This window comes from Carlito syrichta, unplaced genomic scaffold (genome assembly GCF_000164805.1).
Source record: "Carlito syrichta isolate Samal-C Ts95f unplaced genomic scaffold, Tarsius_syrichta-2.0.1 Scaffold308051, whole genome shotgun sequence".
In the NCBI taxonomy this organism is placed as follows: domain Eukaryota; kingdom Metazoa; phylum Chordata; class Mammalia; order Primates; family Tarsiidae; genus Carlito; species Carlito syrichta.
In genome coordinates this window covers 1195685-1208398 of record NW_007252147.1, presented here as the reverse complement: position 1 = coordinate 1208398, position 12714 = coordinate 1195685, and the positions used below count along the sequence as shown (strand labels likewise).

At 40.1% G+C, this 12714-nt stretch overlaps 1 protein-coding gene across 1 annotated transcript in view; it reads left to right on the top strand.

Annotated features, from left to right (window-relative positions):
* Positions 1-6712: 6712 nt before the first annotated feature.
* The window catches only part of DDAH1 (dimethylarginine dimethylaminohydrolase 1), a 109965-nt gene continuing 103963 nt past the window's right edge, over positions 6713-12714 (top strand). Inside the window, exon 1 of the mRNA XM_021715925.1 lies at positions 6713-6860. Within this exon, the coding sequence (XP_021571600.1) occupies positions 6858-6860 (3 nt within the window). The 5' untranslated portion in view covers positions 6713-6857. The remainder of the gene's footprint in view (positions 6861-12714) is intronic.

The window sequence follows — 12714 nt, the reverse complement described above, 5'->3', positions numbered from 1 at the left end:
TTGATTTACTGTAGAGATGAGGTCTCGCCAAGTTGGCCAGGCGGGTCTCGAACCCGCAGGTTCAGGCAGTCCACTCACCTCAACCTCCCAAGGCACGGGATTACAGGCTGAGCCACCAAGCCTGGCTCAAGTTATGCATTTTAAACTCAATCCCAAAACCTGAAAATATTAAATATTAATCTCATTCTTCCTTTCTCAAAAAGGGATAAACATTATTAAATTTTAAGGAAATGTCTGTAGATCGGTTTTCATAATCTCTGTTGATATATACATGTGAATCTTCCCCGTTGACTTTCCATCCAGCAACTCAAGGTAGGGCTGAGGACTAGTGGAGCAATGAACCATGACTGGTCCCTTTTGACAAAAAACGTTAACCTAGGCGTATCACAGTTGGTTTTAACTAATACATAGAATTTCCCGTAAACAAAGATGAGAGCTCATATATGCATTACAAATAATGCTGAAACAGCACTAAATGCTATTATAGAGATGAAAGCAAACTGCTTTCTGAGCACAGAATGACATAAATCCCTACTTTGGGAATTCAGTGGCTCTCTTCACCAGAGGCGATGTTTAAGCTAGGCCCGAATCACTGAGGAGGAGTTCCAGGTGAAGAAAGGCAAAGGCTCGTTTTAGACAGCTTGTGAAAAAGCACAGAGATGTGATGGAGCTTCTTCACAGAACAATAGAAAGTTTGATGGGACTAGAACTTAAAAGTAAAATTGGGAAGTTAGACCGTGGATGCCAGACTGAGATGATGCTACTTTGTTCTGTATTGTAGTTTTAGGGAAAATAATGAAGATGGTTTCATTTGGGCAGGGACATGATCAGATTTTGCTCTCTGGAGATATCTCTGCTGTAGACTAGAAGTTCAAAATGCTGGGCTCAGGGAAACTACTTAAGGGTTCCTGCAAGACTACACCAGACATGTAAGAGTCTAGACTAATACACGAGGGGACCCCAAATTAATGGAATTTATTTATGAAAAATTGTGTATTTATTCTTACATGTTTAAACTTCAGTCACCTTCAAAGTATTCTGCCTTTGATGCAATACACCTATCAAGACACTTTTTCCACTGCTCACAACAGTTTTTGAGCTCATCAATTTTGATGCCTTTCAGTGCTTTTACCCTTTTTTTGTTGCACCTCTCCCACATCCACAAAATGTTTCCTTTTGAGGACTTTTCTTCCCCCCAGGGAAACAAACAAGCAAAAAGTCAGCTTGGGTGAGATTGGGTGTATAGAGAGGGTGGGGCATGGGGTTTCCTGCTGTTTTTGGTCAAAACTGATGAACACTTAGCGTGTTGTGGGCAGGTGCTCATAAATCCCCCTTCCACAAAATGAGCAAACGCATTGAATCTTAAAAAAAAAAATCACTGACCACTCATTAGTGGACCTTGAACAACTATCGTAATACTATAAGAAAAGGATTGACAGTAGTGAGAAACTGCTGGGTGGGGGGAGTTGGGAGATGGGATTGGCAGTAGTGGAAATCTGCCTGGGTAAGGGAAGGCACACCTCATCAACAAGGGTACCTGCACAATGAATATTTGGAAACCTAACCCTGAATTGTACCCTACAATTTTTAAATAAAAAATTTAAAAGTTTAAAAAAAAAATCACTGACTCGGAACGCAGCCTCTCACAACACTAGCTGGTACACTGATGCCATGGGTTCCTAGAATATTCACCTAGTGGGGGAAGCCTGTACTACAAGAAGTCCACCCTCCGAAAGACAATTCTGGTTGGTTTTTTGTTTTTTGGGTTTTTTTTTTTGCCGAGAGGGGGAGATCCCACTGTAGTGACTGTGGGAATGGAGAGGCAGGGGTGAAAATGGAGGGTCTTCGGAGATAGACTGGTAGTTCCATGAGGGCAAGCACCATGTGTGCTCAGTTCGACTTTGACCCATAAAGCTCTAGCTCCTGTTGTGATCCCCAAGTGACATGTCCCTTTCTTGCAAGATTCCCATTCTCTCCATCTTCCTACTTGGATTTCATTGTCCATCGTAAAGAGCTCATTTGTTGCTCCCACTGCTGTCAGATACATAGACTTGTCATCAGTGAAGTAAAACCCTAAACTCAGTGTCCCCACTCATGTGCACTTTTCCATACACTGTTTCGTTCTATAAGTTCATCTAGATTATGTTGGAAGAACAGCTGTGTTTTTGGTGGACGTGTATAACTTGCCCCGTTTTAGAAAGTAAGCTACATACTGTTGATATGAAATCCCTTTTAGCAATTTTTAAAATGAAGCCAATTTTTATGTATAGGTATAAAAGAGATTTTCAAGAAGTGCTTTTTAAATAAATTATAGAACAACATATGACAATATGTTAAGCAGGAAAAAAAAACACAAATCAAAATTATATATTTTATATATATTCATGTAATCACCCAGAGAGCAGTATGTAAATACCCAGAGAACAGAAAACTCAAAACGGGTAACAGTAGTTACCTCTAGGAGAAAGACTAGGAGTAGAGGGGGAGCTTTCAGTTAATACTTATTCTCTGAATATTTTAACAAAAAAGAAGAGGAGGAAAAAGGAGAGAAAGGCCGGGCTCCGTGGCTCAGCCTGTAGTCCCAGCACTTTGGGAGGCCGAGGCGAATGGATTGCCTGAGCCCGCGGGTTTGAGACCAGCCCGGGCAACCTGGCAAGACCTCGTCTCTACAGTAAAATAAAAAATAGCCAGGCATAGTAGCGCATGTCTGTAGTTCCAGCTACTCAGAAGGTTGAGGTGGAAGGATCGCTGGAGCCCAGAAGGTCAACACTGGGGTGACCGTGAGCATGTGTGCCTCTACACTCCAACCTGGGCGAAGGAGTGAGACTCCAACTCAAAAAACAAAACAAAACAAAAAAAAAGGAGAGAAAGGTGAGGAGGAGGAAGAGGAGGATGCAGAAAACAGACAAAAGCAAAACTCCTTCTTAGGCAGAAAAATCCCTTGTTCCATGCTTATGTTTGTCAAGGACAAAACAAATTAGGAAGTACATCTTTGTCCAACACTGGGAAGGAAGGATTTGGCTTCATGAATTGTATTTATTATAGCTGCTGAAGTTGTGAGAAGCGAGGTGGTGCAATAGAAAATGTGTATTGTAAACCTGGCCTGCCTTTAATTTGAATAGCTGTGAGCCCAAGCCAACAATTAAAAATTCTGTGTATACAGTCTTTTAGTTCTAAAGCAGAAGTCATACTTACCCCTAAAAAGGATGTTGGAGGAGACAAGTGGTAGATGTAAGCAAAAGAGCCAAACTCTTTTGAATTTTATATATGAGCAAATGTAAGATAAGATGTTGTGGTATAATCTCTGCACATATACGAATACCGACAGACAGGGGGGTCTCTGTTACATAATGTTTACCAATTTTAAACGTGCAAATTATTGTTTAGGGTAATCTTTCATAATTCTTGGGTCAATATTACAAGAAAACCAACAATCAGTCCTTTCAGTTTTAGATTTCAAAAAGCCTCCTTTCAGATTTAAATTGAATAGGCCACCATTATTTTTAGCGCTTAAAAACACATTGGCGTCCCCTTGGAAATCTCCAATTAGTTGCAGCCATTGTCTAATTAGGTGTAAATGATAATCCAAGAAATTCTATTGATTGTTATAAAAGCAAGATAGAATCGAAGCATATTTCCAGATGCCAGTGAATTGCTGGAAAGCTGCAAGTTTAACTTTCCGCTCTGATAGAGTTTTAAAAGAGGTCAGGGTACGTTTTACCATAGTGTCTAGCAATGTGAGTTTATTCAGACCTTTTGGCAGACATTCCTGCACACTCAAGCTAAATCAATGAATCATCCATTGTTGGCCAGCTCCACTCGCAGTTGCTAAGAGATTTTTCAAGCATACTAAGGCTTTATTCTACACAGTCTGTAAAAAGGGCAAAATGTATTAAATTTTAAAATGTCTCATCTTTCCTAAATTCGTAATTAAAATGTTTGTCCAGAACTTTAATATTAGGGGGCAATGAGAAAGTCTATGTGCAGCTGGAAGACTTTCTTCTTGGGAAAATACGTGAGAAAACTTCCTGTTCATAACTGTCCAGAAATATGTGTGTGGAGGAAATGGAAATGTTTAAAAAGTGGACTCAGACACCAAAAACAAAACCCAACTAGGACGATCCAAGCTCTTTTAAAGAAATAGAATGTGTGTTTGTCCTTATATGTTTCAAACAAAGAAGGTTTTCTTTCATCTTTATTAAATATGCTTTCATTTTCCCTGTTTCTCTTTGAGTCATAAAGATCTTTGAAATTTAGCACATTATTTTAAAGCTTTAATATGATAGCTTTTTTAAAAATGGAAAAATAAAAGATGCCATAAAAGAAAAGAATGTAATTTTTTCAACTTGCTTTTTATGAATGTCTGAAGTATTTTCTGTTTTCTATGGTTAATGCCAATGCATTGTATGCTTGAGAATCGCTAAAAGAGTAAATTTTAAGTGTTCTCACCACAAATAAATAAGTATGTGAGGTAAGGCATATGCTTGGTTCAGCCATTCCATAATGCATACATATTTCAACGCATAATGTTGTATGCTGTAAACATATGCAATTTTTATTTGCTATTTTAAACAAATAAATGTTTAAGAATAGAGTATATTATGTTCTATATGTATTCTTTCTGAATATTTCAAGTTTTAAAATATGTGATAGTTTTATTTATGTTCTTTTTGGACTTGGTGATGATTTCACATTATTGAGAATCAAATAGTTTATCGTAGAGGTTAACATTTCATTATGATGAGAGGACAGGGATAATTTGGACTGCAAATTTATAAAGAGAAAGAGACCAAGTATGATGTATCTTAATATAAAAACAAGATTTCTAAAAAATTGGATTCAGATCTAATGATGAGGAAATCTCTCTTCTTTATTCCCTAGTTTCTCAAGATGAATCTCATAAATCTCTCATGAGGACTGTATCAAATATCCTAAAAGAAGATTCTGAGATAGAATGTGGCTTTTGGAGTTGGACGGGCCTGGCTGCTCGTTCTAGATGGTGTGACCCTGAACAAGCCACTCCGCCCCCCCCCTCCCCTCCGGGCCTCAGCTTCCACACCGGCAATGTAAACATGACCAACCATACCACCCCAGGGGGTCGTGGGACTCAAATGAGGTATCCCTGACACATAGTAGGCCTGCATAAATGTCAGTTCTCAGCTTCTCTAAAACCGTTGGAGGCTAATTTCAATATGATCGCAAATACAACCAAACCAAACCCTGTTTGTTTTAAATCGGCAACATACGTGTTTGATGTTACTTCTAATCTCAGCAGAGATGTATTTGAGCAAGGAGGTGAGAACACTCATCTCATGAGGGCAGCTTAGAGGACCTGGAGGTGAGTCCTGCCCCCTGGTCTTCTTTCCTGCAGAGAAACAGAACATTTGTGATTCTTGGGCTCTTGCCTCCCTTCTCTGCCTCTCAGGGTCTCCTTTTCTCGTTAAGGACTCCACCTTCTCTCAAGATTTATATTCAAGGTGCAGTCTCCAGTTTACTATTCACTGCTATGCAGCAGGGCTTCCTTCGGGGCGTTGTGGATCCAGCCAAGGACCAAGCATTTCCCCAGCCAAATGCAGAGCAGGGAATGAACCGCGCCTTGGTACCAGCCCTGCTGCTGTTGGTCCAGAACATTACTCTTTAAGACTTTAGACCAAGCTTACAGAAAAATAAGGAGTGACCCTGTTTACGGGCATAGGCTTCCTGACACCTGTGTGTGTTTAGAGGAAACATCTCCAGGTCTGTACTAACAACCTGATGATGCCTCATGGACCTTTAGAGAACCAAGTATGGTATTTTTACAGTAAGTGTTCGAGTAGCAGGGAAAAGCAAGACCTTTTCCCCAGGGGTGTGGCTATTCCCCTCTGTAGTCTTAGGTACAGTTTAGACCTTATCTCTTTTAGGTAATCTTTGTGATGCAAGATGGTAGACCCAATGGAATCAAACTCATTTGGCCTATCTATAAACCAAAGAGAATTGCTAGCGTGTCTGCTCACAGAACATAGTCATATGAAGTGGCCGGTATGTAGAAGTGATAGGGAATTTGGTAACCCCTGCAGGAAAAAGGGAAGCCCTTATACAGCGTAACAATGATATCAGCAAAATGACATGTCTGTCCTTGTCAAGGGGGAAGATAAAACAGTGTCGGAAATGACAGAGTGAGAATATAATACTCGGGCTCTCCTAGGGCAGATTGTAGAGTTGCCCATTCTCTGGCAAAAATGAAGCAAAACAAAACCCAAAGGAAAGCAGTTTAGATTTACTACCTAAAGAAATGGTGTTCCCTCAAAATAAAAGAAAATTCACATAAGGTGACTTAAACTGCAGTGCTGGAGTTCAAGAACACAGAGCAATTCCTGTGGCTTTCTGTTAGAGTCTCACTTTGCAGTTGTCCTTTTTATACAACTTAGTTTGAGAGCGAGTGTGTGTGTGTGTGTGTGTGTGTGTGTGTGTGTGTGTGTGTGTGTGTGAGAGAGAGAGAGAGAGAGAGAATGAGAGAGGAAGAGAGAATTTCCCTGACTTCTCTCAGAAGTCAGGCTCAGAAGTGTGGTATAAAACACCAAGAACGGAAAAGCCATTACGTGGAATATAAAGACATACTTGAGTCTACAGTATCATTGAACTCTTGGATTCCGTTTCAGCAGACATGCTCTGTATTCCCACAAGAGTCTGGAAAATGAACTCCTATTTTTTTCTGTCTGGAGTTGCAGTTAGTGTTATTATTTGCTCCATGGCTCAATCCGGGTCAGACTGTTCTTCAGGAACATAGGTGGATGTTAAAACAGGGAATCTGTTGAAAAGATTGCGGAGAAACTGCTCCCCTAAAGCAATTTTGGATGGCAATTTGATGGCAGTCAGCTATGGTAAGGACAAATGAAGCTTAGCAGTACCTTCTAAAATGTGGTCTTTCAGGGTTTGTCACCTTCAAGCCTACAGGCAAAAGTTTCACGTATAATGGGTCAGTATAGCTGGTGGCATCCTCTGAGAAGTGAATTCTAGAAATGGAGGTCACTGAATGCTGAATGCTCAATACTTGTGAATTGTAATGTTGATCTGCGTTTTTCTAGTTAGCTTTATTAATGAAATATAATATGTAGTTCTTAAAGGAAAACTCTATGATTTTCTTTTGTGTGGGCTTAAACATATTCTAGAAACTGTTAAAAACTAGTTATAGAAATATGTCTAATCCTATTAAATGTGGAGGAATTTAGTTATGATTTAAGGTGTAGAAATCGTTTTGTATTCATGTGTTTTATTGTCAGCAATTACATTGTTAAAATGTAACAAGTAAATTTTGCCAAGAGTACAAAATGTATCCATTTTGTAGGTAATCACACAGGGGAAACTATATTTTAAATCTTCCACCCATTGAATTATTCTTCCAGTAAACAATTTGCCATACAAGAGACAGAAACATCCATTTATTTTAACAACTATGTTAAATTACAGATTAATGGCCCAAAATAAAATTTGAATGGATTTAATATATAATTCAGCATTAGGGGGAAAATAGATCTTTTTCCAACTGAGGATAGGCATAATTTTTTTCTTTTGTGAATAACTGATTTTCCCTCTAATAAGTTTAGGACTTGCCTGTACCACAGCCAACCTTAAGAATCCTTTGTTCAGAAATGTTCAGTGTTGTGTTGACTAAGGAGCAACTTGAGGGTTGAAAAATAGATCAGTTTTTCAGTTTCTGACTTTAGACTATTTTTAAAGTCAAGTGCTGAGAGTTCCAACTGAAAAACTGCAAATGCTCCAGGACATGATGCCTGGAAATAAGATTCCTGATCAGTAGAGCTTGGGGACGTTTAGGTGGTCCTTACAGCAATGAGCCTTCAAGTACATTTTAAGTACAGTGCGTCTCACACGTTTTGAATGGTTCTTCTCAGATCTATCTTAGATGTAACGATTCTATCTTGTTGTACATATATGTATATCAACATATAATTTATATAGATATAAAGATAGATTATATATGAAATTCTATGTGGTAATTCTAGGGGTTTGCATGTCCAAGGGAAAAATTTCTTCAAACTTGCTGTCATTATTCACCAGATCAAACACTTGTAAGCCCTAAGGGAGAGTCCCAGCCCATGGCCAACACACACATATCTCTTCTTATCACTTGGAACAGACACTTCTCCATGGGTGTGTACACAGCTTTCTTAAGAGAGCAGATATTTGGTCAGGTTAAACTAATATTTTTGGAGCAAATATGGGAATTCAGAGAAGATTTTAATTAGTTGTGATGTTTTAGAAATGAAACTTTTTAGATCAGCTGTATTTACTAGAAAATCTACAAAGCCCTTTCATATCCTAATATTTGAAATTATAGATTCCCAAAGAAAAAATCAAATGAGTCTTAGGCTAAAGCAGTGTGGTAAATTTATATATACTGTGTTTAAAAATATTTTGTCTAGGCCGGGCATGGTGGCTCAAGCCTGTAATCCCAGCACTTTTTGAGAGGCTAGGTGAGAGGATTGCCTAAGCCCAAGGGTTCAAGACCTGTCTGCGCAACTTGGCGAGACCTCGTCTCTACAATAAATCAAAAAATTAGCCAGGCATGGTAGCTCTCATCTGTACTCTGGCTACTTGGGAGGCTGAAGTGGAAGATCACCGGAGCCCAGCAGTTCGATGCTCGGGTGGCCGTGAGCGTGCCACTGCACTCCAGCCTGGACAACAAGTGAGACTCCAAAAAAAATATTTTTTTTGTCTACAAAAATAATTTGACAAGTAGTCTTATTTGTTATAGTTTCTTCTTCTGATTGAAGAAAAAAAATTATACTTAGATCCTGGTTGGAAGAGAGAAACAGGAGGTAGATTTTTAAAAAGACTATACTTTCAGAGCACATTAAAAAAGAAATAAGTGCAGAACCGTTTATGAAAATGTTTTCTTGACCAGGCTCGGTGCCTCAGCCTGTAATCCCAGCACTTTGGGAGGCCAAGGAGAGTGAATTGCCTGAGCCCACAGGTTCAAGACCAGCGCCAGCAGCTTGATGAGACCTTGTCTCTACAATAAATAAGGGTATAAGAGCGCGCGCCTGTAGTTCTGACTACTTGGAAGACTGAGGCAAAAGGATTGCCTGAGCCCAGCAGGTCGAGGCTGCGGTGGCCATGAGTGTGCCACTGCAATCCAGCCTGGGCGACAAAAAAAAAAAAAAAAAGAAAAGAAAAAAAAAAGTTTTCTTCCAAGTAAGTTAGTAATAGTGCTTTTTAAAAAAATTTACATACAACTGAATATCTGATTCAACAGTTGAATGATAGGAATTTTTAAATATCTCAAAATCTGCCTCTCTTAAAATTCAAGGTAAAATTTTATTTCCTACTTATGGCAACTTTTTTTTCCTGGAAGTAAATATAAGTCATGCTGCTATGTGCAATTTAAACCATTTTAATTTATCTGATTTGTTTAACTATTCACCACTGCTCCCAGAAAGTGAATAAATCCAGGTTAAAAAAAAAGAAGATGTCAATAATGGAAGATTTCACTTTTCATGTATATCTAGTTTTTATTTATTAACTAATTTATTTATTTATTTATTTTTTGAGTTGGAGTCTCACTCTGTCGCCCAGACTGGAGTGCAGTGGCCGCTCCCGGCCACCGCAGCCTTGACCTGCTGGGCTCCAGCGATCCTTCCGCCTCAGCCTTCCGAGTAGCCGGAATTACAGGCATGCGCTACCATGCCCGGCTGATGTTTTGATTGATTGTAGAGATGAGGTCTCGCTGCCCAGGCGGGTCTCGAACCCGTGGGCTCAAGCCATCCACTCACCTCAGCCTCCCAAAGGCGCAGGATTACAGGCTGAGCCACCGAGCCCGGCTACCTATTTATTTTAAGTTTGTGAGTTGGTGTCGCACCCTGTCACCCAGGCTGGAGTGCAGTGACATGATGACAGAGCCTCCTGGGCTCAGGCAACCTTTCTGCTCAGCCTCCCAAGAAGCTATGACTACAGTTGCACACAACCACACCCGGTTAATTTTTTTACTTTTAGTTGTGATGACGTCTCACAGTGTTTCCCAGGCTCATCTTGAACTCCTGGACTTGAGCAGTCCTCTTGCCTCAGCCTCCCAAAGTGCTGAGATTACAGGCATGAGCCACCAGGCCAGACCCATTTCTACTTTCTATAGTACGCTCCCTTCACTTTGTAGCTATAGGCTGTTGGAAAAAAAGAATAGATATCTGTAATTTTGTTTGTTAGATTGTGTCACCATAGATAGTGTATTATTAGCTACTTTTAAGCACTTAAAGGCTGTTTCTGAGTGACACCAAAGTCATCTTTTAATGAGAAAGCAGAGTGTGGGTCTGCTATACTCAGAAGTGTTCACTTTGCAGCCCAATGCTGTGGCATTACATACATAAAGCTTTGGGAACTCCAGACATTTGCCTACCCTGTCTTTGAAGCAGGTAATCACGCTGTGGGCATGGATCGTATCTCTGCTTCCATGTTTATGATTTTCATTTATGTTCCGTAATGCTGCAGAAAGGATATACGGCAGCTTAGAAGTATACATAAAATGCAAGGTAGAATCGATCAAAAGACAGGAATAAGATACAGGAATAAGACAGCTACCACTACTAGGTAGAGCCAGGAATTCAGTTAATGATGTGTGTGATCTTTACACTCTTATAGATGGGCCCCAAATTCCACTCTAAGCTTTCTAACTGCCAGCATAAAGAGATGAATCTGGGCCTGGCGCGGTGGCTCAAGCCTGTAAACGCAACACTTTGGGGAGGCAGAGGTGAGAAGATTGCCTGAGCCCATGGGTTCGAGGCCAGCCTGGGCAACTTGGTGGACCTCATCTTTACAATAAATCAAAAAGTTAGCCGTGGTAGCGCGCGCCTGTAGTTCTGGCTGCTTGGAAGGCTGAGGTGGAAGGATTGCTGCAGCCCAGCAGGTCAACTCTGGGGTGACTGTGAACATGCCACCGCACTTCAGCCTGGGAGATGAGTGAGATTCCGACTGAAAAAAAAAAAAGGAGATGAATCTGGTAGGCGTTTAAGTCTATGAAGACCCAAAGATACAGTCAAGTCAGTTACTGAGAAGTGAAGATGTGCTTACCACTCAGCTCAGAGAAAAATTTCTTTCTGTGGACCCTGCGTGGACAGTGTGAGGTGATGTAAATAGCATTGTCTAGCACATGTTTTACAGGAGACACAATTCGCTTAATTCAGTATTGCACAAGGTGAGCTCTCTTCATTCAGTGTACATTTTAGAGTTTCTGGAAGAGTAAACTATGTGTTCTTCAGGTAATCCTCCCTGGTCATGTTTGATAAATAGTGCCCGTGAGCTCAAGATTTTATCACTGGACAAGTGGCTTGGATATAGCAAAATAAGGCCAAGATTTTCCAAAAATAGGGGAAAAAAGCCTTTGAGTCTACTTGGGCATGTCAAAGGACAAATTTAGCTTTAAAGATCTCAGTTGGCTTTACTGTGATTCTAGAATTTGGCAACATTTCATTCCATAAAATAGAATAGATGTGACAATGAATTGAACAGAAGGGGTTGGTTTTATAGACAGAAAGGGCTGAAGAAAGCAGAAACAAAGAACAAAAAAACAGACTGGTCGTGTCAAAGTTCCCTTCCTCATAAGGCAGGAACAGGGAGACAGAACCATAAAAAGATAACTGATTAGTTAACATCAGGTTACTTTTTGTTGTAAGGATTAAAACAGAGGGAACTTCATTATCATCCTGATCGAAGATTGAGACTGGTCTGTCTGGGAAATTGGCTGTTATCGCTAATAATTTCTTGGAAGGTTTAATAACAACTTAGTTTTGGTTTGGTGATGTGGAACTTTGGCAGGGTGATTTCATTTTGATTTTTAGTCTAGTCTGTTGTAGCTTAGTACAGGAGCTTGGTCCAAAACACTGGAAGTTTAATCTCATTAAACTTGCCCTGGTTATTTTATATAAGTACAACAATAACAACCACATATGTTGTTCTTTCTTAATTTTGCTTTACCAGAAATTTTGACAAGGAATCAGATTAGACTTTTAAAAACCTCTTGACACCAGGAAGCCAAATCAAGGCAGCCATCAGTCTTGTCTGCAATATCTAACATTTTGGGGTTCTTGAACCTTCCAAGAAGTGACCACATTTTTGTTGTTGTTTGTTTATTTGTTTGTTTTTTATCTTTATGGGAGTCATGGTCTCATTCTGTCACCCAGGCCATTTATTTATTTATTTGCTTACTTTTTACAATTTTTATTTATTTATTTTTAAGAGATGAGTCTTCGCTATGTTGCCTAGGCTGGTTTTGAAATTTTGAACTCCTGGGCTCAAGCAGTTCATCTATCTTGGCCTCCCAAAGTACTGGGATTAACATGCATGAGCCACTGCGCCTGCTGACAACTTTCTGTTTACTCACCATAAGGCTGTGTGTTAGTCCATTTTGCATTGCTGTACAGGAATACCCGAGACTGGATCATTTCTTTTAAAAAGAGGTTTATTTGACTTAAAGGTCTGCAAGCTGAACAAGAAGCATGATGCTGGCATCTCTTTGGCTTCTGGTGAGGGCCTCAGGGTGCTTTTACTCGTGGTAGAAGGCAAGGAGTGCCAGTGTGTCACATGGCCAGAGAAAGAGCAAGGGAGAGAGAGGAGGATGTTCCAAGATATATATTTTTTTGAGTTGGAGTCTCACTCTGTCGCCCAGACTGGAGGGCAGTGGCCACTCCCGGCTACCGCAGCCTCGACCTTCTGGGCTCCGGCGATCCT